The sequence below is a fragment of the Nipponia nippon genome, unplaced genomic scaffold (assembly GCF_047370975.1).
Source record: "Nipponia nippon isolate SJK-2023a ecotype South Korea unplaced genomic scaffold, ASM4737097v1 scaffold_3, whole genome shotgun sequence".
Classification (NCBI taxonomy): Eukaryota; Metazoa; Chordata; class Aves; order Pelecaniformes; family Threskiornithidae; genus Nipponia; species Nipponia nippon.
Genome location: NW_028262347.1, coordinates 2,324,275 through 2,351,740, shown reverse-complemented (window position 1 = coordinate 2,351,740; position 27,466 = coordinate 2,324,275). Strand labels below are relative to the sequence as shown.

At 52.6% G+C, this 27,466-nt stretch overlaps 3 protein-coding genes across 3 annotated transcripts; 2 read left to right on the top strand and 1 right to left on the bottom strand.

Annotated features, from left to right (window-relative positions):
- The first annotated feature begins 112 nt into the window (after positions 1-112).
- Positions 113-4,148, top strand: UCN3 (urocortin 3). Its single transcript, XM_009462604.2, has 2 exons — positions 113-190; positions 3,669-4,148. Exon 2 carries the CDS (start codon positions 3,678-3,680, stop codon positions 4,146-4,148), a length of 471 nt encoding a protein of 156 aa, XP_009460879.1. The 5' UTR covers positions 113-190; positions 3,669-3,677.
- A 4,608-nt stretch (positions 4,149-8,756) lies between these two features.
- On the top strand, positions 8,757-13,657 carry LOC104010484 (tubulin alpha-1C chain). The gene is made up of 4 exons (XM_087764635.1): positions 8,757-8,793; positions 11,162-11,384; positions 11,584-11,732; positions 12,512-13,657. The coding sequence occupies exons 1-4, from the start codon at positions 8,791-8,793 to the stop codon at positions 13,481-13,483; spliced, it is 1,347 nt and encodes a 448-aa protein (XP_087620761.1). The 5' UTR covers positions 8,757-8,790; the 3' UTR covers positions 13,484-13,657.
- A 4,226-nt stretch (positions 13,658-17,883) lies between these two features.
- Positions 17,884-24,639, bottom strand: LOC104010483 (tubulin alpha chain). The gene is made up of 4 exons (XM_009462601.2): positions 24,579-24,639; positions 21,564-21,807; positions 20,091-20,239; positions 17,884-19,360 (listed from the first exon to the last, which is right to left on the bottom strand). Exons 1-4 carry the CDS (start codon positions 24,579-24,581, stop codon positions 18,377-18,379), a joined length of 1,380 nt encoding a protein of 459 aa, XP_009460876.2. The 5' UTR covers positions 24,582-24,639; the 3' UTR covers positions 17,884-18,376.
- Between the last annotated feature and the right edge of the window lie 2,827 nt (positions 24,640-27,466).

Below are 27,466 nucleotides of genomic sequence, written 5' to 3'. Positions count from 1 at the left end.
ATCGCTCATTTTTATATATACACAAGGGAGGGGAAAAGCGTTTCCATAGAGAGAAAAAATATCACAGCCCTCTTAATAACAATAAAAGAAAAGCGAGGGTACAGAAGTTCAGGGGAACGTGCCTGATGCCTCTCTCCTCGGAGTGAGATCGCAGCAACCCTTTCCCATCCCGAGCACCGAGGACTACCAGGTGAGTGCCTGGATTTCATTTATTAACCAGCAGCTGGCTTCATTTGCACAAACTTTAAATATTTCAGTGCTTTCCTTGGGAGATCAGACTCCACGTTTCTCTGCAAGAAAAAAAAAAGGCAGGATAAGGAAAAGCAGTTTGAGATATTGTGTTAAGAGACTCTCCTCACCCTCCCTCCTAACAAAAGAAATATCTTTTTTATTATTATAACAATTTTTGGAGGCAGATCAGGCTGGGCAGCATGGGAAGAGCTTGGAAATCTTGGGAAATTGAAAAGTGGGGAGACAAATCACTGCTGTGGTTAAAGGGATGGGGAGGAGAGGAGGGCACAGCCCCGTCCCCACTGGGTCAGCTTGAATTTTGGAGCCCTGGGAATCAGCATCGTCAGGAGAGACTCACTAGGAAAGCGGAGGCGGCATCAGACAGAAAGGGTTTAAAAAGTCTACAGGTCTCATCCAGAGTGTTATTTTATTCCAGACTTACTTTTTGACAGGGAAAAAATTAGCTTAATCCACTGCCTCTGCTGCCGAGGAGCCCATGATAACCAAATAGCTTTGTCCTCGATATGCTGGAGCTGCCTTGCCAGAGCGATTGACTTTTCTCTTTTAAAGCCGAGAGGCAGATCCTCAGCCCATACAAACGGTCCTGCCGTGGCTGTTGGCATCAGCTCAATATAACGCCTGGAAATTGTTCACGGGCATCCCGGCAATTTCCACCCTCAGTGAATGGCACCCACAGGTCACCCTCCGGCAGCGGCAGATTTAACTCCGACTTCCTCAGATCTGCCCGTATTTCTTCTTTTCCTGCATTTTTGGGGGGGCAGGGGGAGGAAAACCCAATTCCAGCTTGCTTTCTGGTCCAAAAAAACTTTCTGGCATGCCAGGGCACAAAACCCCCATGCAAAAAAAAAACAACCCAAAGTGTCAGCTCATGCTGTCCAACCAGCACAGCTAGACACTGCTTTTCCTTGCTGCTTTGCCTTGAATTTTGCTCTTTTTCCCAGGATATCCACCCCGCAGCCAAGGACCAGGAAACCAGGCGCTGGGTGCGGATGCATTTCAGTTGTGTTTCCCCCTTGCTCTGCCTTTCCCCTCGCTCGGCCGAGCTCACAAAGAGTTTTGCTAAGCAGAAAAAGCCTCAGCCGGTCGCGGGGCCAAGCCACCCATTTCAGACAGTTCTGAAATATCTGTCAGGGAGAAGCGAGGCGGAGATGCTGCTCCGCGGCGCTGGAGAGGGCAGCGGCAGCTCAAACCAGCTCAGTTCTCTCCCAGCAGCTGTGGCGGCTCTGTGAGGGCTTTCGGAGATGTTCCCATTCTCCATCCAGCAGCTTGGGGGTCACGCAGTGTCCCCAGGAGAGCAGGGGCTGCAGACAGGGGCGAGAAATTCAGCAATTTCAAAATTTATGCTCCAAGCCCCCTGTCCTGCTAGCGGGGGCTGCAAGGAGTTTGCTGGGGGGGCTGCTTCATCTGGGGCTGAAACACAGATGCAAAGGAGGAGGCTTTGGGGTGAGAGAAAGATGTTCATCCTGTTAAGGTTTTGCAAGCAAAAACTAAGTCCCAGGATTTCGATGTCTGATTTGGGGCTGAAGGAAGGAGAGTTTTGGGCCCCAAATCGCCCTCACATGAGGGTTGTGTGCCTGGGAAGGGGTTTTCTCACCCATCCTACAGCAACGGCTTTGCTGGTGCTGCCTGGGTTCTGCCACGGCTGCTGCATGGCCTTCCCCTCTCATCTGGACTCAGGGCAGAATCAAGGGGATGGTTGTTGCCTGGGGGGAGCTCTGTGGGGTTTTGTGCAGGGGCAAGTGAGGCAAAGAAGTGGAAATGCAGCAGATCCCTCAAATCTTGCCTGTACAACCTGCCCCAATCTCCCCCTTCGAGAGACGGAAAGTTAAGGGGATAAACCTGTCCCAGTTTCCCCCTCCAAGGGATGGCAAAGGGCAGAGCTAAGGGGATAAATCTTCCCAAATCTCCCCCTCTGCAGCACAGCAAAGGGCAGAGTTAAGGTGACAGCAGTTTCAGGGACCGTGGCTCAGTGGCAGAAGAGCAGGTCCAGGGTGACAGCTCCTGGGGACAAGGGATTGGATTTTGGATGAGTCTGAGGACATCTCCCCCACCCAGCAGCCCCTCACGCAGCGAGGCGCAGCCTCCATCCCCCAAGACACAGACGTCCACAGAGACTCGCAGGAGCCATCCCGCTCCGCAAGAGCCTCCCAGGGGCTTCCCCCAGCATCCTCGGCTCCTCCACACTCCCATCCCCATAGGAAATAACTTAGCAGCTCACAGCCCCAAAACAGCGGTGAAACCCCAGCCCTAGGCAGGGTCCCTGCACCCCTTGGTGTCCCCTGGCCAGGGCTTGCCGTGCGACGTGCTTGCCACAAGATGGGGCCCGAAGATTGGGAATGCCAGCACGCCTCCAGGCACTTGGAGGGCCCCTTTGCCCCGGGGCTGACCCCGGGGACACTTGTCTGACCTCAACGTGGGCAAAGACCCCCACCGGGAGATCCCTTGTGGCCTTTTAGGTGGCCTTTTTGAGAGGTCGCATGGGTATATAGAGAGAAGTGTCGCTTCCTGGAGAGACAGGACTCAGAGACGGGGAGGTTTTGCAGAGCAGGAGGGTTATCCCAAGGTTTTCAGTCCCTGCAAGACTCCAAAATGACCATATTTCAAGCAGGGAGTGATGCTGCTGTACTGTGATTTTGGAAGTGCCCCCAGGTCCTCAGGCAGGGCTGTCCACAGAGAGGAATGTGCCCCAAATGTGCCATCAGATGGGGCAGCCTGTCCTGCAGCAGGGTGGAGGGGGGTCCTGGGGATGAAGCCATGGGGTAACAGGCAACTTCAGAGCACCCCAGGCCAGAGGTGGAGAGGGGACATTGGTCCATCATGCTGCATTCCCCCTCCAGCACTGGGACCTACCCCACTCTCCGTCCCCTTTTCAGACCAAGTTGGGTAAGATGGGCAATTGCCAACTTCAGAGAGCATAGAAATATCACTGGTGGCTTCAGGCTGACCAGAGAGGAGCTGAAAGGAAAACCCACCTTTACAGCAGCTGGTGATACACACAGTTACTCCGCGGAGGTGTTAGCAAGGTGGAGAGGGCTGCATGGGGACTGCAACGAGATTGCCCCAGGCAGGCAGTCACCCACTGTAGAAACCAGCTCTCCTGCAGCAGGCACTTGTGTTTCGACAAAGGGACGGCCAAATCCTCCCTTCCATGGAGGCTGCAGCCTTGCAAAGCACTTTGGACATCCCACCTCCTACCCAGCACCCCAAAAACAAGGGCTTGGGGGTTGCACCTTGGAGGAGGAGGCCCCGAGACAACTCATTCCAACCTGCCCTAACCTGGGACCTGGGGGGAGACCTGGGACATGAACCCAGGTCCATGGGATGTGGGAGGACAGGGGGATTATGGTGCTCTGCCCTAGGCCCCGCGGGAAGCTCATGCCCATCTCTGCCCTCCCCTCACTCTTTCCACTGGGCAGGCCACCGCAATGCCCCACACCAGGCTGCTGCTCCTCCTCGCCCTCCTCTGCGCCGCCGAGACTGGACGGGCTCTCCGCCTCTACAACGCCGCCTCCATCTTCAGCTGCCTCAACACGGCCCTCGCTGAAGCCCAGAAGAGCCACCCAGAGGAAAACACCATCTTGGACAAGCGCAGCTTCGACTCCCGCTCACCAGAGGAGGCTTCTGAGGAGAAGGAGGGGGAGGACACGGTGGACGAAGAGATGGGGAAAAGGACGTTCCCAGGGGAAGGCCATTACAAATATGTCTCCCAAGCGCAGGTGAAGGGGAAGACGTACCAAAACCGGGCCAAGAGCGACCGCCGCACCAAGGTCACCCTCTCCCTTGACGTCCCCACCAACATCATGAACATCCTCTTCAACATTGCCAAAGCCAAGAACTTGCGGGCGAAAGCCGCTGCCAACGCGCACCTCATGGCCCAAATCGGGCGGCGGAAGTGACCCCCTGTGAGGCAGGGGGGACTCAGAGCAGGGCTGAGGGGACTGACGGCCATGTATGATATCAGTGTTGTATATTTTTGACCCATAGAGCTACCTAACTTTCATATCTCTTCTTCCTCCTTCTCTCCTTCCCTCCTCCTCAACATTTCCATGCACGGGGAAGAGGCTCGTGTCCGCAGCAGGGCAAGGGGACGTGTCGCCTCGGGAAGATCCCTAATTAAAGCTATGATCTCTTGAGTTTCCAATGCTTTGTTCTCCCATCGCCTCCACCGGGTGCTCTGTCGGGTCTGTCTGGGCCTGTAGCCTTTCCAAAACATTCCTTCAGCTCAACTTCACGGCCCTGTCCCCATCACGGTCCAGACCCTACACCCTCTCAAGTCCCCATACACAAGCTGTCCCTACACACAATCATCACTGCATTGAGAAGGGAAAAGCAAGACTGGTCAGGGGACCTCAAGAGGAATTTCCCAGTTCCTGCTTCTGGGAACTCTCTATGTTTTAAGGTTGTCTTGCAACGACTTCTTTCCCCACCAGAACCTTCAGCAGTCTCAGCTGGGACAGCATCACCTTCACCATTGACATGGCCCTTCACAAGTGTCCCCAGGCCATCAGTTGGCTCTGGCCAGGGCCACCCCATGGCCTCAGATGAGTTTGGACCACAAGAGTTGCAGGTGCCTCCCTGGATGCTCCAGACACACCCCATGACGTCTGTCCATGTTGCCCAATCTACCCCTGCCCATCTTTCTGCCGCTCTCCCTTTTCTTCTAGACCTCTCTACCAGTCCTGGGGCTTCAGCTCCCCATACACAGACCATCCCCATTCACCCCGCTCTTTTCCACCCTCCACTGAGTCCCGGTTCACCAAGCTCCCACCCCTTCACCTTGGACTATTTAGTCCTTCCTCTAAATCTCCCTTTCTCTTCACCTCTCAGCCCAGCTCCAAGATGAAACGCCATCTCTTGGCCTCCATCCCTGCATGTAGCAGGCGTGGGAGGTAGAGAGAAATTTGGCCCTCCTTCCCTAGGAGATGTTTGCCAAGAGCAAGAAAGCAGCTCCCACCAGCCCCGTCCACATGTCCAGGGCATGGCCATGGGGAGCACTCCAGGCGGGACATTAAGAGGGGACTGGTCTCCGATTGACCCAAATTCAACTGAAGCCTGAAAACCAGAAACAAAATAACACACCAGGCCCTTCAACATCTTCCCCTCGTAGCACACACCTCCAGCAGACAACACACCAACATACCCACAGCATCTCTGTGCAATGACCTCCTCCTGCCTCAACTCCAAGAGTGTACAGGTGAGGTCTTTCCTTGTTGCAATCTGCTGTAGCCTTGGGCTATATGGTCCTTTATGTATAATACATATAGCTTTATATATCTTTAGAGCCCAATACCCTACATGTCAATCCCTCATCGGTATATTGAGCTCTTGTTCAGCCGGACATAGGCATTGTCCCCATTTTACACCCAGGGAAACTGAGGCGCATATGCCTGCTCACATCTAGTCAGGCAAAGCAGGACAGAGCAAGGTCAGACCTGGCCGGGCACCCAGCTGGACACACTCTCATCCCTTTGTGGGTTTGGCCAGAGGTGTCTCCAGGTTGTCCAGGCTCAGCCTTTCTGATGCACAGGGCTGTCTAGAGGAGCCTTGACACAGCAAGGAGCGACAGAGGGATGTGCTCAGAGCCAAGGAAGAAATCATTGCTTTGAGCAGAAAGTTGAGATTTTCCCCTTGTGCTCCCCTGTGAGCTCCAGTAAAGCACTGGCCCAGGCTGGGAACAGGCTTTTCCCCACCACCAGTTGCCATGGGGATCTGCACCAGCCCTGCTTGGGGTCCTTTCCCAGAACCGGGTTAGACAAGAGGAACATCTCAGCCCCGTGCTACTGCCTGCAAATCAAAACATCACATGCCTGGGGCTCACACTGGGTCTTCTGCTCCCCTTTAACGAAGGCAATTAACATTGAAGCAACACCATGGGAGCAGACGAGCCAAGGTGTTTGCTGGCACCAGGCTGTGCTTGCACATGCAAAGCTGAGATGGGACAGCGGACACCAGCTGATAGCGAGCAATGGGGAAAGCAGAGATCCTCCCTGCCCAGCTGCATCCCCGTGGGGGAGTCTCACCCACACCCGGCACTGGCTTGGACAAACCCTTCCAAAATCAATCCTCCTTCTCAACTTCTGCCAAGCAAGACCGGGGGTTGCTTGGAGGGGCTGAGACACAGGCAGAGGTTGGAAGAGACAGATTTCCTGAGGAAGCTGGATGGAAATAGGAGCACTGAAATCTCCGTCAGCACCCACCTGCGCCTGGGAGCATGCAGAGTTCACCATGCTTGGGAAGGACAGCGTTGCTGTTTGGGGTGGTATTTTTCATTTTGTAAAAGCCAGGGGAGGATTAGGTCTTTCCTGCCATTTCATGCAGGGATGAAACCCAAACTCTCAGTATTACACTAAAAAAGAGCAGTTTGCTTAGGCATGGGTGCACAGCCGCTGCAGGTTCACTCTGGCCAACATATCCTTCTGCTTCCACTGCCAGGTCCCTTCCAACCGCTTCATAATCCTTCCCCCAGGCAGCCAGCTATTCCCTGGCCTCCAGGAACCCCTTCGTCCTCCTTCTCCTCCTCCACGTGCCAATGCTCAAAGGCCTCCTTCACTCACATCAGAGCAAACCAGAGATGGTACAGTGATTTAGGCAACCCCCAAGGACAGCAGGTCCTGAACCCCATCCTGGGATCAAGAAGGCCCCATGCCCATCTGGCTGAGGAAAGGATTCAGGCGGTGTAACTCAACGGGCATTGAGCATCTGGCCAACAATGCACTCCCACTGTGCAAGGAGGTACCCGTGTTCACATCCAGGAGGGCTTGGCTAGAAAAACCAAGCTGATTTCCAGCAGCGACCATGGGCAGTTAGCCCATGCACCTCGGGACACAGAGCACAAGCACATGGTGGCCTTGCAGAGTTACATCAGGAGCCGAGCCCTGTAAGCAAGGGGGTGAGATGCACTTCAGGCTGCAGATACACCTAGAGGGAGCCATCCCTGGTGGCATGAGAGCCTCCTCCTGGGATGTCCTGCCCTGCATCTGGGATGTCCTGTCCCACTCCTGAGATGGCCTATCCTGCTCCTGGGGTGTCCAACTCTGCTCCTGGGATGTCCTGTCCTGCTCTAAGCTGGGCCAGGAAGGGCTGTGACCAGCTCTCCCAGGAACAGAGCCACCAGCTGGGAGAGCCTGGCTTTCTCATGGCACCAGTGCTAGAGAAGCCATCCCAGCCCCAGGATGTTACCCCAAGGCAGGAGCCCCATCCTGCAATTCCGGTCCGTCCCCAGGAGATTCAACAGATGTGCTGTTTGCATTTGGAAACAGGGCATGGAAAGTCGAAAGCACATTTCCAGCCCTAAGATTGCAAAGTCTGTCTTAAAAATGAGCCTCATTCTTTAAATAAATAAATAAACAAAGCAACCCACATACTCCTCCCAAAAAGACCATTCAAAGCTCTTTTCCTGATTTCACAGAAAGTGCCCTTAGACATCATAGATTCATGCAGTCATAGAATAGTTTGGGTTGGAAGGGACCTTTAAAGGCCATCTAGTCATGATGCCATGAGCAGGGACATCTGCACCAAGATCAGGTTGCTCAGAGCCCCATCCAACCTGACCTTGAATGTTTCCAGGGTTGGGCTGTCTACCACCTCTCTGGGCAACCTGTGCCAGTGTTTCACCACCCTCAGCATAAAAAAAACTTATATCTAGTCTGAATCTACCCTCTTTTAGTTTAAAACCATTACCCCTTGTCCTGTTGGAAGAGGCCCTGCCAAAAAGTTTGTCCCCATCTTTCCTATAAGCCCCCTTTAAGTACTGAAGGCAGCAATAAGGTCTCCCCACAGCCTTCTCTTCTCCAGGCTGAACACCCCCAGCTCTCTCAGCCTGTCCTCACAGCAGAGCTGTTCCAGCCCTCAGATCATTTCTGTGACCTCCTCCGGCCCCACTCCAACAGGTCCATGTCCTTCCCGTGCTGAGGACCCCCGAGCTGGACGCAGGGCTCCAGGGGGGTCTCCCCAGAGCGGAGCAGAGGGGCAGAATCCCCTCCCTCGCCCTGCTGCCCACGCTGCGGGGGATGCAGCCCAGGATGCGGTTGGCTTGCTGGGCTGCGAGCGCACATTGCCGGCTCATGGCCAGCTTTTCGTCTATCAGTACCCCCAAGCCCTTCTCCTCAGGGCTGCTCTCCATCCCTTCACCCCCCAGCCTGTGCTGATACCGGGGGTTGCCCTGATTCAGGTGCAGGACCTTGCATTTGTCCTTGTTGAACTTCATGAGGTTCACATGGGCCCACTTCTCCAGCCTGCCCAGGTCCGTCAGGGGAACAGGATGGGGAAAGCAATTCCAAATGAATGCTTTAAAGCCAAAGAAACGCCAGAGTCCATGGGTCTGCAGATGCAAGTCCTTCCAAGCATGTCTCTCCCTCCCTCAGGGGCAGAAACACCTGAACCCTTTGCCAGCAGGTGCCTGCATGAGGAGGGGGCAGGAGGAAGGAGCCCTTTAGCAGAGAGTCCAGCTCTCCCTGCTATAAAAGGCCCAAGAGGGAGGCAGGTAGGCTGTGCTCTCAGTGAGGTGGTTGTGGTGAGGAGCCCAGGTGGTTCAGAGTCATGGTGAGTAGCTGTGGGGCTTGGGTTTGCTCCCTGATAGCCAGAGCTGGTCCTTCCCAGCTCTGCAGAAGGATGAAGCTGGAGGTAGCTTTTCTTTCCAGGTGCAGAAAGGTGTCTTGCCCTTGGCTGTGGGCTTCCCTGGCAGTGGAAGTGGTTGTGGGCTATGGAGGAGTGTGTCAGCCCTGGAGATAGGGCTCCTGGGGGTGCAGAGCTTGTGCTTGGGAACTGGTCTCCAGAGCTGGGCTGGCCTTGCAAGCCTGGTGTCCATCCCTTCCTGGCACGGGAAGGACTGCCCTGCTGAAATGCCTTCAGACCTGCATGTCTCTCTCTGAAGGTCTTGCTGGTGGCATCTGATCCAAGACTGAGTTAAGTGTCCATCCGGTGCTGCTGTGGGGCTGAGGCAGACCTGGAGCAGGGGATGAAGGTCTCTCCTTGTGGAGATTGGCTGAGTATCCCTGTTCTGGCTCTGGTGTGGAGGACTGTTAAGGCTGTCCTGGAACAGTTTGTGTAAGAAGAGAAATGCAGTGGTGGCTGTGGGCTGATACGTTAGATATCAACCCTCAGGGAAAGACCCCTCTGCTTTAGTATAGGCTGTTGCTGCCCTGTTTCTGTGCTAGGTAGGGGTCCTGCTGTGCCAGGCTTATGGCAGGAAGATAATGTGAGGGTTGCTGTGCTGGGTGTCCTGCTCAGGCCACAGGTAAAAGCAGGTGGTGAGGGCAGACTAAGCCTTGGGTAAGCCCAGCTGAGACTTTCCTATCTTGTAGCTCAGGGCTTCCTAACTGGACGTGTGGTTTTTCTCCTTAGTGAGCCTCAGTGGAAGTCTCCAGTCCAGCCTCTCTGAACCCAAAAGCCTGGTTTTCACAGCCTCCTGTGTCAAGGAATTCAACAGCTCAGCCACACTTTCTACACAGGGACTCCTCCCTTCTGTTCAAGCCAAGAGCAGTTGCTTCATGGGGCAACTGCTAATCTTGTATGGAGAAGATGAAGAATTGGTCCTGAGCCATCCTAGCTTGGGTCCTCTCTAGCTGTCTCCAGCCAGATGATCCTGCATGGCTGTATGTAGTCTAAATGGGAATGAGAAACTGCTCTGACAGTCAGTAATTGAAGCCAAACAGCACAGGCTTCTCCCATCTGAGAGAGGCTGAGGTCCTCTGCTGCTGCCCATCTGGGTGGGGAGAGGTCTGCCTCTACCTCCCTGGGAAGGGCATGGGGAGTGTTTACACTGCTGCCTAGGGCTGGCTGGGCTGAATCATTCCCTCCTGCTCAGCTGAGAGCACCAGGTGAAGTCCCTGGGAAGGCTGGCTGTGCCCTGTCTCCTGCCCCAAGGCAGGATCAGCAGAACAAAGGGAAGAAACCATGAGCAGTTGGACTTGACAGGTCTCATGTGCTGGAGGTTCAGCAGCTGGGCTTGGTGGCCTGCTGCTGGGAACAGGGCTGTTGAGCACTGGTTGAGGGCTGGGATGCAGAGGGACCTACTGCAACAACCTGATCTCTGCATCTTGCAGAGACGCTGCGCTCGCAGCCCAGCAAGCCAACCACATCCTGGGCTGCATCCCCCGCAGCGTGGGCAACAGGGCGAGGGAGGGGATTCTGCCCCTCTGCTCCGCTCTGGGGAGACCCCCCTGGAGCCCTGCGTCCAGCTCGGGGGTCCTCAGCACGGGAAGGACATGGCCCTGTGGGAGCGGGGCCAGAGGAGGCCACCAAAATGATCAGAGGGCTGGAACAGCTCTGCTGTGAGGACAGGCTGAGAGAGCTGGGGGTGTTCAGCCTGGAGAAGAGAAGGCTGTGGGGAGACCTTATTGCGGCCTTCAGTACTTAAAGGGGGCTTATAGGAAAGATGGGGACAGACTTTTTGGCACAGCCTGTAGCAATAGGACAAGGGGTAACGGTTTTAATCTAAAAGAGGGTAGATTTAGACTAGGTATAAGGAAAAAAATTTTCATGATGAGGGTGGTGAAGCACTGGCATGGGTTGCCCAGAGAGGTGGTGGATGCCCCATCCTTGGAAACATTCAAGGCCAGGCTGGACGGGGCTCTGAGCAACCTGATCTGGTTGAAGATGTCCCTGCCCATTGCAGGAGGATAGACTAGACGGCCTTTAAAGGTCCCTTCCATCCCAAAGCATTGTATGATCTGCCTTGGTGGGAGAGTGCAACCTGTCTCTGAAGGGCTAATGCTTGGTTGTTGCTCATTCAGCAGCTCTTTGGTGCTTGCTGGGGTGAAAATGCCCTGGCTGCCACCAACCTGGGCTAATGCTCCTCTTGACTGTCGGTTGTTGGCCATGTGCTCTAGAAAGACACCCAGAAGTGCCAGCTTTAGTGTAATTCCTCAGTGCACATTCCTAACCTCTTCTTCTCTCCATCCCCATCCAGAGGGAGTGTATTTCTGTCCACATTGGCCAGGCTGGTGTCCAGATGGGCAACTCCTGTTGGGAACTGTATTGCCTGGAGCACGGGATCAAGCCAGATGGCATCATCTCCTCTGATGCATCCTCAGGGCAAACAGACTCTTCCTTTGGGACCTTCTTCAGTGAGACAGGATCAGGGAAGTATGTGCCCAGAGCAATATTTGTTGACCTGGAGCCTGCTGTCATTGGTGAGTCATGCGAGGTCTCCAAACTTCTTGGAGGGGTGGAGGGGGAGTACTTTCTCTGACCTGAAGTGTAGTGTTGGCCACCTCAGCTGCTGGGGAGGCTGCCAGCTTCCATGTGAAACTGCATCTAAATTAGTGCAAGTAACTTGGTAGACAGTGGATCTTGTGCCAGAGACACTCATGAGACCTCAACTTCTTCCAGATGAGATCAGGACTGGGACCTACCGCACGCTCTTCCACCCAGAGCAGCTCATCAGTGGCAAAGAAGATGCTGCCAACAACTATGCTCGGGGCCACTACACTGTTGGGAAGGAGATCATTGACTCGGTTGTTGACAGGGCTCGGAAAATGGTAACAACCCATTTGTGGAGGGTCTTCTGCATTAGCAGCTCTGGTTGCTGTTGCCCTGGCCATCAAGAGATGCAATGGCAAGGAAGGGCAAGCAGACCTTGGTGAGCTTGACCGTGCTGCTGTGACCTGGAACAACATGATGGGACGCATGTTGGGTGTGTGCCTTCCTGGTTGGGACTTGAGGGGAAAACAAGGGACTAAAGATGCCCCCAGCCTAAGTAGGCAAACAAGCAGCTCTGATTTAACTGTCCAGGCAAGATGGCTTTCTCCTAATGGGTGTAGTGTCTGCTGTGTCAATGCTGATCCAACAAATCATTCCAACCAATGTCACAGCTCAGCTTCTGGCTGGTGTCACCCCTTAGGCCTCTCCTCCCTTGTGCAGTAGCTTCTGGGGTATGAGGTTTCACCCATATAGACCCTCAGAAGTGCTGTGATAACATTAAGATATCCTTGATTTAGGTGGAGCCTCTTAGTGGCCTTCAGAATTTTCCTCATCTTCTTGATTGCTAGTATCATGAGTCTCTATCTGACACAGTATGTCACCCTGTCAGCCCAGGCCTTTCTTCCTGCTAAAAGAGGAGATAATTTAAAAGCAGCTGCATTTTCTGTGTCTGACAAATCTCCCCTGTTAGAAGTGGAAGGTGTGTGTAAGCAGTAGTAAAAAAAATAGAAGGTCTTAAACTTGATGGTTGAACACAGTTCTTGAGTGTAATTTAAGTCCCCTGACACCAGAATAACTCCAGTAACTTGGCCCTTCTGGCTCTTTCCCTGTGCTGCAGGCTGACCAGTGCAGTGGGCTCCAAGGGTTCCTGGTCTTCCACAGCTTTGGGGGAGGCACAGGCTCTGGGTTCACCTCCCTCCTCATGGAGCGGCTCTCCGTGGAGTACAGCAAGAAGTCCAAGCTGGAGTTCTCTGTGTACCCAGCCCCACAGGTCTCCACAGCGGTGGTGGAGCCCTACAACTCCATCCTCACCACCCATACCACCCTGGAGCACTCAGACTGCTCCTTCATGGTGGACAACGAAGCCATCTATGACATCTGCAACCGCAACCTGGACATCGAGCGGCCCACCTACACCAACCTCAACAGGCTGATTGGGCAGATTGTCTCCTCCATCACTGCCTCCTTGAGATTTGACGGTGCTTTGAATGTTGACCTCACTGAGTTTCAGACCAACCTGGTGCCCTACCCACGGATACACTTCCCGCTCACCACCTACGCACCCATCATCTCGGCAGAGAAAGCCTACCACGAGCAGCTGTCGGTGCCAGAGATCACCAACGCTTGCTTTGAGTTCTCCAACCAGATGGTGAAATGTGACCCGCGCCGTGGCAAGTACATGGCATGCTGCCTGCTGTACCGGGGCGATGTGGTGCCCAAGGATGTGAACGCGGCCATTGCAGCCATTAAAACGCGCCGGTCGATCCAGTTTGTGGATTGGTGCCCCACGGGCTTCAAGGTGGGGATCAACTACCAGCCTCCCACGGTGGTGCCCGGGGGAGACCTGGCCAAGGTGCAGCGGGCTGTCTGCATGCTGAGCAACACCACGGCCATCGCGGAGGCGTGGGCCCGCCTGGACCACAAGTTTGACCTGATGTACGCCAAGCGAGCCTTTGTGCACTGGTACGTGGGGGAGGGCATGGAGGAAGGGGAGTTTTCGGAGGCCAGGGAGGACCTGGCTGCCCTGGAGAAGGATTATGAGGAGGTTGGAAGGGACTCGGCAGATGGAGGGGAGTACGATGAGGAATAATATTTTTACCTGTGGGAAGGCAGCTTTGATGAAGCTTTTTGTATGCTAGTCTTGCAATTCCTTCCAGAGAAGGGAATTGTGGGCTAGGTCTGAGGAAATGTGACTTGGAAGCTCTGCAGCTTGGCCAAAAGCAACTCTTTGGTCAAGTTGGCTGAATAAATTGTTACCAGCAAAGCATCTTCTCCTGTCTTGGTGTGCCACCAAACTGGCTCATGGGGGTGTGGTGGCTTCAGGGTGGTTCCCATGTTGCATTGGTCATTGCAGTCCTACCCATTGGGCTTTCCTGCTTGTAGATGCTGGGGTGAGCCCTGTGAACTGGGGTGGCTGACAGCACGATGTGAGCCATCTGCCCTGGGGTGGAACTGCTGTGTTTAAAATCAACAGTGGGGTGATGATCCCGCTGAGGCACTGGCTGCCCGTGGTCTGTCCGTGTGCTCAAACACAGCTGGCTCTGGGTTTTCGGTGCTGCTCTCTGCTCCAAGGCAGAGCAGGGGCTGGGATCAGGTTTTTCCAGTCCCCTGCTGCTGTGCAGAGCTCTGCTAAACAGCCCATGTCCAGCTGCCAGGGGTGGGCCTGCCTGGAAGTCTAACTGGAGTTGAGATGAGAATTCCAATACCTCTGCTGTCTGTCAGACCCCTGCACGGGCACCCAAACCTAGCTCGGAGGTCTAAAGCAAGGAGCTGTCTCCCCAGTCACACTTCTTCCCTCTTGTGCTGGGTGATGGCTGCTCCCCAGGCATGATGTAAAAATCCCTGCAGACAGCTAATGAGCTGAAAAAGGGGATTTTAACTTGACCTCTGCAGATCCCCTGGACTGCAGCAGGTTATATCTCCACTGCAGAGTCTTTTCCCAGTAAGTGATCCAGGAAAAGGAGTGGGCTGGGATGTGGTGGGGAAGCTGGATCTGCAGTCAGGCTGTAATTGAAGGGCTGACAGTGTTGGCTCTGGGTTGTGCTGGAGGAAGATTTAACCAACCTGAGGCAAGGGTGGTGGTGGTGATTATTAAAGTCTGTCTCCACTCGCCATTAATCAGCTGGGCTCCTGGGGGTGGCAATCTCCCCAGGTCACCAAGGTGGGAGCTCCTGGGGGCTGTGTCACCTCCAGCTGCCCTCTGCCTGGGGGAGCGAGGCTGGTGGGGCTGGCAGGGTGATGACTGCAGAAGAGGGAAGGAGCAGCCCTGTGCCTCCTTTGAGCTCCCCACCAGATGCAGTTTTATGTGCTGGGTGATTGCCCCAAAGTGATGCCCAAACCTCTCTCCAGCAAGGAAGGAGGGGACAAAGCATAAAGCAAGCAGCTCAGGCAGCTGCAATGCCAGCTCTGCCTTCCCCTCCTGGGTATTTGGCCAGGAGCTGAGGGAGGGCTGCTTGATATTTTTATTTTTTTTTTTCAGTGGGGGGAGCTTTTCTTCTGCTCAGCACAGATGTCCTGGGATAGGGGTCCTGTTTTGGGGTTCATGGTCTGCCCTCCTTGTGGTCCACTGGCAATGCAGGTCATCTCACTGCCCATAGCACGAGACTGCGGGAGGGAGGCACAGCAGCCCGAGTGGCTGTACCAAGTCTGGTGGCCTGAGGTTGCATCTAGACCATCTGATTTTATGACCCTGGAAAGGCTTCATCTCCATGGATCTGTTGAACACTCTGCATTCTTGGTGGGTCAGCCTCCTGCTTGGAAAAAGTACCTTTTTTTTTTTTTTTTTTTACTTTTTTTTTTTCTTCTCATTTTAATTCTTTTGGTGTGCCTGATAGCTCTTGAATGCAGAGCTGTATGGCGTGAGCTGCTGCACAGCTCTTTACCCATGCTGGGAGTGGAGGAAAAGCCCAGCTGTTGGTCTGTTGGGGACATGTGTGTCTCTGCAGCCACAGCATGGTCCTGCCCGCTGCCCTGACAGCCTTGCAGCTCCATCAGGACATTTTTGTGAATGCTCATGAGCTTCAGGCTCATCTGCTTGTGATGGCAGCAGGATCCTTTCTATCACATCTGTGTGTGATGGCCCTAAGCTGGGCCCAGAAGTGATGATGGAATGAGACAGTTTGTCCCCCAGCCAGATGAAGACTTTGTCCCCCTGTGCTGGAGACCAACCACTCTAAGCAGCTTCATCACCACCGGCCCCAGGAGAACCGTGCACAGCTCCAGACACAGCTCTTGGCCTGCATCAGGCCATGGGATGGAAGCAAGAGGCAGCAGGTGCTGCTGGATCAGGGCTGGATAGCACCAAGGAAGAGGGATCTTGCCCAAGACCTTATGAGAAGTCAGTGGCAGAGCTTGATGGGCACCTTGAGCCTCCTCCCTGCAGGACAATGATGAACAACTCTGCCCTGGCCCCTGTGATCTACCCTTAGTGTAGTAATGAAGTAGTGAATGAACGGTGGTGAACGGGCTGGAGCAACATGGAGGAAACGGATCCTGCAGGCTGCTCCATTTGTTGCTGTTTAGTGGACTTTTTTTATGACCAGCTTTGCTATTCTGGCACATGGGTAGGGAAAATAAAGCTGTGTGCAACGAAGCATGTGCTGCTCTTAGGTGTGGGTCTAGAGGATCTAGTGCTTGTGGAGACTCCAAAGCATTGTCTATGGCCATCGAGCTGGAGATGCTAACTCCCCAAAAGTCATGGGATCATTTTCCCCCCAAGGAAAATCCTTTCCTTCCCTCTCTCACTGCATTCGTGGGAGGACAGGAGCGGGTCTGTGCTGATGGAGTACTGGAGGAACTGATCGCAGTAATAAACAACCGCTCCCATGACATCAGCCCCGGTGCTGTGCTGATGGCTTTCCAAGCTGCAGAAGCACGTGGCTGTGCTCCTGCCCTTGCTCAGCCACCTGGTGTTGGCTCGTGCCTTCAAGCGGGAGTGATGCTCACCTCCTGTCCACCCCAGGCTGCTGCACTCACATTTTGGGGGGATTGAAGCAGTGGCTTCCAGCCCCAGCTGTCTGTGGGGAATGGAGCCACCAGGGAAAGGTGGCAGCCCTCAAGACCATGCCTGGAAACTTCCCAGCACGTTTACCTGTGGGCACAGAGACAAAAGTCATCTTTTCTCTTTTAAAAAGCATCTTTGAGCCCTGAACAGTCTCATTTCTGGCAAACAGAGCAGCTACCATTCCCCTGTGAGGGTTATTGTCAGCGCTAGGGGCACTGTGTGGGGACAACCAACTGGAAACCCAGGAGGTGGCTTGGCCCTGTCGCCAGGAATCAGCGGGTGAAAAGTGACCACCTAGGGTGGATGAGTAGAGACTCACCCAGCCCCAAGGTCTTTAGGCTGACCAGCTTTGGGGTATCTCGATGGGGTCCGTCACCCCAGCAGAGCTGGAGACGAAGGAGAGGACCCATCAGATGAGGCAGGAGCTGGTTACTATCCCCAGAAGGACCAGCCTCAGAGGGTAGTCTGATGCTCAGCCTCCCCAGGAGCAATGGGACATGCCTAACATTTTAGCTCAGGCAATTTCATAGCAGTTTGTTGAGCCCAGAGGAGGCTTCAGCCCAACAAGGATCTTCCAAGGGGTCCATGTCATGCTGTCAGCACCCCAGCTTTTTAGGCTACTGCAGCCAGCAATGAGCTCTGGGCTCCTTCCACCTCCATCTCTCCAAGACACAGCAACATCTCCCCATCCCTCTGACCATCCCTGGCTGTACCTCCCAGTGCCTCTCTTTGGGAACCTCTCCAGAATCATACCCCCATCAGGGGAGAGGGCAGCTGTAGCTACAGGGCATGGAGGAGGTCTGGGGGGAAAGACTGCCTCCACTTGGCGACAGAGCTCAGTGTTGAAATGAAGGGTGGATGTGGGGCTATGGTATCCAACAACCACAAAGAGTAATGCAACAGCCATGAGCAGGGCACCTAGGGACTCAAGGCAACATGGAGCCAGCCATTCTCCTAGCCCCCAGGCTTAGGAACACTCTCTCCCCGTATCTTATCAGGGGCATTTCATTGCTTTTCCTCCCGCGTCACCCCCTCACATGGGCCTGGCTCACCTTCTCAGAGCAAACTCCTTCCTCAGGCACCTGGGACCTGTTTCACACTCACACCAACGCCTGAGCAAGACCTCAGCTCAGGGCTACAGCACTGCCCCAACAACTGGGACTTGCTCAGGCAACAAACAAGCTTCACCAGAGATGGTGAGGAGGCAAAACCCCACCAGGAAGGTGCTCTTTACCCAGGCACCATTCCCCATTATGGCACTGGTGAAACTGGGTATTCCCTGCCTGCTCTCAGACACGCTTCCTCTGGGCTCCTCTTGGAGGGAAGAGCAGCATCCAGCTCCAGACAGACAAGTCCCTGGAGGATATAGGTCATCTCCCTCACAGCGATAATTATGGTTGATGATCTTCACAGATAGCCTACCCAGAACCCACCCTTATCAGCATTTGCTGTTCTCTCCAAGACAACATCCATGCAGCTGGGGCCTCCCCACACAAACACCCTGAGGAAATCTAAAGAAATCAGAGCAAAAAAAAAAGTTTCTTTATTCAAATACAAAAAGACAGTTGCATAGAAGTGTACAGGTACATTTCTAATTTAAAGGTGCTTTTACAGTAAAAGCTAGAGCAAGAATTTGCCATTTCAGCCAAAGCAGGCAGCTTGCAACATTCCCCTGGCCTAGGAACCAGGATCCTCTCTGCCCAGGCAGGATGTGTCCCCAACACTAAGCCAGGCACATATTCAGCTTCACTCATTGATAAAAAAAAAGCAGTGTGATAAAGCTCGAGACACCCATGCTACGGAAGTGCACTATGAGCACATAGACTATGCAAGCAGAAAAGGTATAATATGTCAAACAGCAGCGTTGAGGTTCAGGACAATCCTTTGGCACCTCCAGGCTCTCAGGACCAGTTTAGCCTGATGACAGAGGGTTTGTATTTCATCTGAGGTTTGACTTCATTAAGAACAGACTGCAGTTTGTTAATACTCATCCTCATCAGCCTCGTCTTCTTCTCCATCTGCCGAGTCCCTTCCAACCTCCTCATAATCCTTCTCCAGGGCAGCCAGGTCCTCCCTGGCCTCCGAAAACTCCCCTTCCTCCATGCCCTCCCCCACGTACCAGTGCACAAAGGCTCGCTTGGCGTACATCAGGTCAAACTTGTGGTCCAGGCGGGCCCACGCCTCCGCGATGGCCGTGGTGTTGCTCAGCATGCAGACAGCCCGCTGCACCTTGGCCAGGTCTCCCCCGGGCACCACCGTGGGAGGCTGGTAGTTGATCCCCACCTTGAAGCCCGTGGGGCACCAATCCACAAACTGGATCGACCGGCGCGTTTTAATGGCTGCAATGGCCGCGTTCACATCCTTGGGCACCACATCGCCCCGGTACAGCAGGCAGCACGCCATGTACTTGCCACGGCGCGGGTCACATTTCACCATCTGGTTGGAGAACTCAAAGCAAGCGTTGGTGATCTCCGGCACCGACAGCTGCTCGTGGTAGGCTTTCTCTGCCGAGATGATGGGCGCGTAGGTGGTGAGCGGGAAGTGTATCCGTGGGTAGGGCACCAGGTTGGTCTGGAATTCAATCAGGTCAACATTCAAAGCACCATTAAATCTCAAGGAGGCAGTGACCGATGATACGATCTGCCCAATCAGCCTGTTGAGGTTGGTGTAGGTGGGCCGCTCGATGTCCAGGTTGCGGTTGCAGATGTCATAGATGGCTTCGTTGTCCACCATGAAGGAGCAGTCTGAGTGCTCCAGGGTGGTGTGGGTGGTGAGGATGGAGTTGTAGGGCTCCACCACCGCTGTGGAGACCTGCGGGGCTGGGTACACAGAGAACTCCAGCTTGGACTTCTTGCTGTACTCCACGGAGAGCCGCTCCATGAGGAGGGAGGTGAACCCAGAGCCTGTGCCTCCCCCAAAGCTGTGGAAGACCAGGAACCCTTGGAGCCCACTGCACTGGTCAGCCTGCAGCAGAATAATGTATATTTACCTCTCTCTGTTAAGGACTGGAATAACTATCCCCAATAATACAGCAATAAGTTCTGCTTAGAGCTCTTACTGGCCAGAGTGCACCCAATCCCTCGAGTGGATTCTCTCAGTGTATCACCCTTCTGAGCATCTTAAGCATACACATCTTAATGAATTGCAGCACTTCCATGGAGATACCACAGGTAGCTCTGCGCAGTCAGATGGAAACTCTTGCAAATTGCTCCATTATCATACCCCAGCACTGAGAGGGGACGGGAGGGAGCATGTGGGTCCTAGACCCTCAGGAGACATCTCAAAACCATTTCACTGACAGGCATCCAAGTACATTGTTACAACCCTGCTTCACTCCTATCAAACGTGGAGTTTGGTCTTCCCAGCCTGGCTACCAATTGTCCATTTAGAATTAGTATCTGCAATTGCACAACCGGGCTGTGGCTTCCCTGTGGTCAACAGTCCTTCTCTTCTGTCTCTTAGGTCTAGTGTTGTGTCACTTCATACATGTATGATATGCAGTGACAGTTGCTTTTAGGGCAGATATACAGGTTCAGGTGGCCCCGTGCTTTACTGAGCCCCAAACCTAATCACAGCAGCAGCCCCTGTGCTCACATAAAGGGGATTTTCTTCCAAGACTTCTACCCCAAACCCAAACTTTAATTGTATTGTCCATGGTGTGTTATTTTTAGGGAAAGACTGTCTTTTCTCTTACCATTTTACGAATTCTGCTGAGAACAGTGTCTATAATCTCCTTTCCGATGGTATAATGGCCACGAGCATAGTTGTTGGCAGCATCTTCCTTGCCACTGATGAGCTGCTCTGGGTGGAAGAGCGCATGGTAGGTCCCAGTCCTGATCTCATCTACACAAGGAGGAGCAGTCATGGAGAGCAGCACATAGTTACAGGTTCTGGACATTAGTGTGACAGAGTAAAACACAGAGCAAATCTACCAGGAGCCCATGTGAGATGACAGTCATGGCATGGTTAGTTCAGACTGGGAATAATGGAAGGGGTAAGAATAACCCTGTCCGGGCTAATTTATCGAGGTCCTACTACACCTCCTCCATCTTCGCCCAGCAGCCACCTTGAGATCCTAATGTAATTTGGCTTAAAGAGTTCGGACACTGCCTATGTTTCCAATATTATCGTAGGATTATAGTTACCGTATGCAGCTTGTGTTTCTGCTTGTTGCAAAGCATCCCGAGGTGGCTGGAAGCACTACCTCCATCCTCCTCTCTACAGCACATTGAAGAGGAGACAGAGTGCCTCCAGTGTTGATATTTCTGCTAGATGTACCCGACCCAGCTTCAGGCACCTTATGAAGACAGGCATTAGGAGCAGTTTCTCTAGGCTCCATGCAGTCATTTAGGTTGGAGACACCTCCAGAGGGTATTTAAACACACTCAGTCTCAATATTGGATACATTTCATATTCTACTGGCTTGCTCACTAGGTTCCTAATTTAGTGCCTTGATAAGGTGCCTAAAAATTAAGTGGAACCAAAACAAAAGTCTACATTCCTTCCATTAGATGAAATGAGTCACACATCCTAGATGGCAAGATAGGAGCACCCAGGAGAGGCCTAGAAGGCAGAAAGAGGTAGGTGGATGCACGTTGTTGGGAGTCATTTCCACCAGTTCCTTGGGCAAAAAAAAGAATTTGTTTTCTAGGAAGGTACTCTAAATCAAAGTGCCACAATGGAGTCAAACACCCAGAGGTCACTAAAGGAGCTGGGACTGGAAGGAGAAGTAGAAAGCTTGCAGTAGCAAGCCACCCAGTTTCCACAGAACCATGAAGTGTGTAGCATCCATCTGCCCAAAGATGTTTCTCGAGTAGGATTAAAAGCAGATGTGCCACATCAGGTCATAGGGTGGTGTAATTCAGTCCAGAGCCACTGAGGTTAGTAAACCCATGCCATTTTACACCTGCTGAGGATCCTGCTCAAGACAGCAGGTCTCAAAAGGAGGGATCAACTAAAGACAAGTCAGTGTAGTAAGAGTAATGGGTTTGCCACTCCAGGTCCATTTGGAAACGCAAACTTTGTCTCCTTCTAATGGCTGGAGACATTTTACTAGAGCAGAGGAGTGGGAGCTGCTGGGCAACATGGGCAGCAACACAAGCCCCAAGTAAGAAGGGTCAGGAGTCACGGTTAAAGATGCCACAACACCCAGCTGCCCCACTATTACCAATGACAGTGGGCTCCAAGTCTATGAACACTGCCCGGGGCACGTGCTTCCCAGATGCCGTCTCACAGAAGAAGGTCTCGAAAGAAGAATCCACTTGTTCGGACTTCGGCTCCACAGGTTTCACCTGCTTGGGGCCAGGAATGGTCCCATCCGCCTGGATCCCGTGCTCAAGGCAGTACAGCTCCCAGCAGGCATTGCCCATCTGCACGCCAGCCTGCCCGATGTGGATGGAAATGCATTCCCTCTGGAAGGGGAAATGGCTTGTTAAGGTGATTTTTAGATATCCTGTGACTTAGCACTAGCCCCCGCGGTTCTTGGTTGAGCCATTTGCTACTGCGGATGATTAGGGAAACAGGCGGCTTCCGCCCACCACCGGGAGCTGGAGCGAGGATCAAACCATGATCTGCAGGGCAGCTGGACGCAGCCGAGCCGCACACGTAGCGTCCCTAGGAAGGGCTCTCCCAGCCCAGGGGAGGAGGAAGGAAGGAGGTGATGGGCTTCATGCTGAGGCAGGAAGCAGCTGAGCAGCACTGGCTCCTCCATCACTGCTCAACTGGCCCTGCCACGGAGCGGAGCAGCTGTCAATCCCCCGGGTCCCAGAGCAATGGGGCATCAGGGACAACAGCTCCAGGCTCCCTGAGCTAAAAAAAAAAAAAAAAAGCTCTGCACCAAGCAGGGAGAAGCCAAGCTTGGGAAACTCATAACCAAGCTGGGAGTCACAGCAGGAGACGAGGCTGGAGGAAACCAGCAGTTGCCCAGGGCCAGAAGGAGGGCAGGCTGACACCCGGGGAGAGGCTCAGAGTCCCAATTTAATGAGGTCACCCTCCAGGAGCCTCTAACTACCTCCAGGGCAGTACTGGAGGGACTGGCGTCTTCTGGAGACTCTCTGGGGACTTTTGATGGTTGCACGCTTCCCTGGGTAATTGGCATCTCTGCTGTTTCCACCACCCCAAGATCAAAGCACTGCCACAGCGACGACAGAGGCTCATGTCCCAGCTCCCAAGCAGAGACTCCCAATTACTGCCATGCATGGCATGGGGCAGTGCTGCTTCCCAAGGGATGACCATGAAAGGGAGCTGGGGATCCCACCTGGGCTGGCAAGCAGTGCAGCTGATCCCATTATTTGTAGCTTGGTTCAGGTCTCGCCTTGTTTCACCCCACCACCCAGTCCTACCCAGAGCAGGGGGCCTCCACAGGTAAGCCCAGCTCTCCTGCTCCAAGTACCCCACCGTGAGCAGAGCATGACAAACGCCCCTGACAGCCCAGTTGTCTCAGGGGTGAGAGGACCCTCTGTGTGCGCACACCCCTGGCCATGACTATCCTGCCAGAAGGACTCTGTCCCTTGAACGTCACTAATTAACGCTAGACAGTCCCGGGCACCAACCGCTTGTGGCAGTAGCCATCAGGAGAGGATGCATGGCAACTTCTCCCCTCAGTCTCCAAGCATGGATGTGCCAAGACATTTCTCGGTCCTCAAGCAACTCCAACGGCCACCTCATGTCCAGGTCATCCACCATAAAGCTAGACACCAACGGGATGAATGCTCCTGGTACCGCAGAGGGACACCAACCCCTTTACCCACAGCTGGCTAAACACCACTTAATCCTAGTCTGGGCTGAGACCACCAGTTCTGCTGGGTGTGGAGGCTGTGTTTAAGTCCTCCCTCTCCAAGTTGATATTTGCACTATGTGGGAAATGCTGACTGCCATTTGCCCATCCCTCTCAGCAAGATGGTTGCAATAGCTCCTCGCCACAGTTTGCAAGGGTCAGCGCCACAGCCGCTTCCCCAGCGCAGGCTGGGACAGCTGCTCCGCTCGCTATCCTCTCCCAGCTCCCTCGTCCCAGCACCTGCTTCAAGGGAGCACTGGTATTTTCAGCCCAGAGCTCAGGGAATGGGAACAAATAAAAGTAAAAAAGAAAAAAAAAAAAAGAAGGGCCTGCTGGAAGGAAGAAAGTGCAGCTTTTTTCTGCAGGTTTTTCCCCACCCTCAAATATGCCAGAAGGTTGTTTGGTTTGGTTGTTTTTTTTTTTGAGATCCCAGATCTCCAACATTTGCATCAAGATGAACTGTGTTTTACAGACTCTGGCTATAGGCAGCCTATTGTTGTCCAGCTGATTTTCCCATTGGAAATATCGTGTAAATGTTTAACTGTTTGATAGCCAAGACAGACTCTAGAAGTCAGCAGATAAAAGGAAAAGTTCAAAAGCTGGCTCGCTAGGAGTTACTTTGAAGTTTTCTTCTATTTGCAACATGCAAAGGGACACCATCAGATTTTCCAACAAGTTACTCTTTTGCATTCAAAATAAGGTGACAGTTGTGTTATTCTTTACAAAGAGTTCCAGCTACATCAGCCAGTGCTGTTCAGGATTGCAGTTTTTTTAGTAACCAGATCAATCCACTTCAGTTTCACAGCTGCAAACTCTTTAGATCAAAGATTCAATTAAAAAGCTAGAAGGAAGGGGGACTTCATTCATTTAATATCTCATCCCAAGGGTTTGTAGCAGACAAAGGCAACATGGCAGCTCACTCCTAAAGAAAAAAAACCCTAAAGGTCTCTGCAAGTTACATTAGTTCCCTGTGGCAGTGCAAGAGTTGAAGTGTTAAACTTTGGGAAAAAGGCCAGCAGTGTCAAAATTTAAACTTTAGTCTACTGCATAGTTGCATAGAGATACGCTGGTTCCCCCCAAAAAGTAAAACCCAACTTGCATTAAAGAGACAGAAACTTTGCACCTCTACAGACCCCACCTCAGGAGCTGCAAACTCGGAGTGAAAAGCAGCAAGAGGCCACCTAAATAGCTCTTCTCCAACCAAGTCCCTCACTTTTCCCTTATAAGGAGCAAACATCGAATCAATAAACCATAAGGTAATCAGCAATAAAACAAAGCTGTTTGGAATTAACATCCCCAGAGAAAGGAGAGAAAAAGAGCAAGTCAGCTGTTGAGCTCAGTACGCTTGGAAAATAAACAATCTATATTTTAAGTTTAGGCTAATACAAATACAAGGCATGCTCTTACCATGATGAGACTGGAAGCTTGCTAAGATCTAAGCAAAACAGCTGCTGCCCCTGCCTCTCCCTGCAACTTTATAGCCCAGGAAGGCTTGACTCCACCTGAATATAAAGAAGCTTTCTGCTGGCTTAAAGGAACAGAGCTCCTTTTCCTTTGCATCCCCAGAAATAGCAAGGGATAAAATGATCTATTAGTGTCTAGCTGGAGCGATTTCTGTGATTAAACAGCTTTGGGTACAGTGCAATGTGAGCTTTTTTTGTATTTTTTTCCAAAGAGCCTCAACTGGGAGAGGGAGGGCGGAAAGTAGATGCCAAAGTTTGGGTTTGGCTAAAAAGAAGGAAACTCTGAGGAAGTCTGAGTGTCCCCATATCATTCACTTTATCCAGCAGAAACAATCTTCCCCTTATCATTATTCAGAGCTCTGCCACTGATGTGCTCGATCTTGTCTATTTTTAGACACAATCCCGCAATTTTCGGTCTTTGTTCCGTATGATCGATGCTCTTCAGGGGAATCTGCTGACTTTTACACCTCTGGGACATTCAGGCGTGGGCTCAGACCCTCCGTTCGCCTTACCTGCTGGCCATTAAGGGTTCATTTTGCCCTCCTGCCCAGAGCTGGTCGAAGGACTCTGAGCCAGTTTTGGCCCCATCCCGCAAATGTGTAGGTACGTCTTTAAGACTGCTCTGGATCTGCCCTTAAGTCTCAGTAGTTCCTGTGTGGTTACTAGCAGCAGGTAGACAAGAGTGGTCAGTGGTAACTTGTTACTAATTCATTTACTTCTTCATTCTCCCATTGAAAGGTTCCCAAACCTCCTGTGGTTCAGCCATAGCTGCAACAGGTTGACAGCTCTGGGGTGGGGGAGACAACCATGTCACAGACTGTATCAGCACGAGCACAGCCAAGCAGTCAAGGACAGGGAGTTTTTCCTCTGTTCGGCATTTCTGAGACCCTCTTTGCTTACTGAATCCAGTTTGAGCTGACCAGTACAAGATAGACACCGGTATACTGGAGCAAGTCCAGCATAGACCACCGAGCTGGTCAGATTTGGAGCACAGGACATAGGCGGACAGGGTAAGTGGGCTTGTTCATCCTCGAGAAGGGGAGACCTTTCAACTCACCATGAAGGTGGTCAGACATTGGAGCAGGAACCTAAAGATGGGGGAATTTTCATCCTTGAATGTATTCAAAACTCACTCGCGCAAGTCCTCAAGCAACCTGTTCTAAGTTGACGCCAAGGTATTTTTAAGGAGGCAAAATTAACCCTCTCATCGAGGACCTGTGCGCACCAACCTGATTGTAAGAACATCCCCAGCCATAGGGTAAATTTCTTTAGAGAAGCTTTATTTCCCTTTGTACTGTCAGCACCGCGTGTGAGCTCAGCGGAGCCCGGGCCGTGCAGGGTATTCACTCCCCAGCTCTGCCGAGGCATGGGGACAAGACTGAAGCCTCGATGGACAAAGAGATGAGCCGACCTGCAAAAGGAAGGCATGTACAGAAGAGTTCTCCTCCACTGGCATGTTCAGCCCAACCTCTGCCTCTGAGGGCAGATGGGAGCGTTACCCTGTTCCTGCTTGGGGCTATGCCATGGATTTTGGGAATTCGAGCCAAGCAGGTTGAGCACATGGCTATGCCTGCGTTGGAAGTGGGGGAATTCAGCCGTAATTGGGTCAGGCAGGGTTCTTTTGTTTGACGGAGCATCATGCAAACACTGCTGTCAGCGTCATCGTGTCCTCCAAACCTCTGCTGGGAATAAAGGTGGCCTCTGAGTATAGAGAAGCTTTTCATTTCTGGCCTAAACCAAGAGCCTCCCAAATGTGTGCACCAAGCCTGCCGGTCAGACAAGATCTTCTCTTTCCAAGAGGCATCTGTTCCTCAAGGAGAAAAGAGAAAGTGAGGAACTCAGGCAGTTTAGAGCACGAAGCATTTATTCGCTAAATTATGTGCTTTTGGTCAACCCCAAGTCAAAAAATTTTGGAGCTGATTTCTGTCTTTCTTGGGAAATGGAAAGCAAAAGAGAGAAGTGCTATGGTCTGGTGCTGACAGAGAAAACCTGCCTGCGGTCTCGGCTCCAAGACATATTTAGAACGGCACCAACGAGAAGGACAGAGACCACCCCGCCCCAGAGGACCCGTTGTGGCAGCTCCCAGCCTTTTTATAGCCGGACCTCACAGCTGCTGCCTGCTTTTTCCCACTCCAGCGTCCTAAATATCGCCTCCTCGCTCTCCCTGGTCTTCCTATTGCTGTCCCCACCACATGGTCTGGCACCAGCTGCTGTTCACCTCTATGGAGCAAATCCTTACCCATCAGGATGCGGGTGGTGTCCCAAAACATGCTGGATGAGTGTCCTGAGGCGGAGGGGAGAACGGATCTGTGGCCACACTTTGGGCAAGCACTTGACTCACCAGGCTGCTGAGGAACAGCGAAGGTACTGCTTTTGCTGTGCTGCTTTGGAGAACGGCACTTAAATGTCACCTTTTACGTCTGTCTCTTGCTTTGGTTAGAGGTGCCCCCACGGAATCAAAAGCTTTTGTCCCTGGGAAGACAAAATATTTAATTCAATATTAATTTATTTAATTCAATTTTAATTTTTGATGTTGCTGAAGCAGGAAAAAGTGGGGGGAAAAAAATCTCATTTTGCTTCAGGCTGAGCCAAATGTGGAATTTTTCGGTATTTTTGGTTTGTTGGCTGAGCTGAAAAAAATAGTGATTCATGTAGTTCCAAAATCTGCCATTTCAGAAATAATTTGCTCCCATGTTTAATTGTTCACCTAGTTAAGTTTGCTCTCTGTTTCACATGTGAATTTCCCTAGCATCAGCTTCCAGCCACTGGCTCTCATTATGCCTTTTTCTGGGGAGTAAAAGCTGCCAACTTCCCACACCCTCATCCCCCCGA

Bases quoted from the DNA above. Each gene is read 5' to 3' on its own strand.
- UCN3 (XM_009462604.2), top strand. From the start codon at position 3,678: ATGCCCCACACCAGGCTGCTGCTCCTCCTCGCCCTCCTCTGCGCCGCC.
- LOC104010484 (XM_087764635.1), top strand. The intron at 11,385-11,583 runs GTGAGTCATGCG...AACTTCTTCCAG, and splicing joins CCTGGAGCCTGCTGTCATTG to ATGAGATCAGGACTGGGACC. The intron at 11,733-12,511 runs GTAACAACCCAT...CCTGTGCTGCAG, and splicing joins TTGACAGGGCTCGGAAAATG to GCTGACCAGTGCAGTGGGCT.
- LOC104010483 (XM_009462601.2), bottom strand. The intron at 20,240-21,563 runs GTAATAGTGGGG...CTCCTTGTGTAG, and splicing joins CTTGGAGCCCACTGTCATTG to ATGAGATCAGGACTGGGACC. The intron at 19,361-20,090 runs GTAAGAGAAAAG...ATTCTGCTGCAG, and splicing joins TCAGCAGAATTCGTAAAATG to GCTGACCAGTGCAGTGGGCT.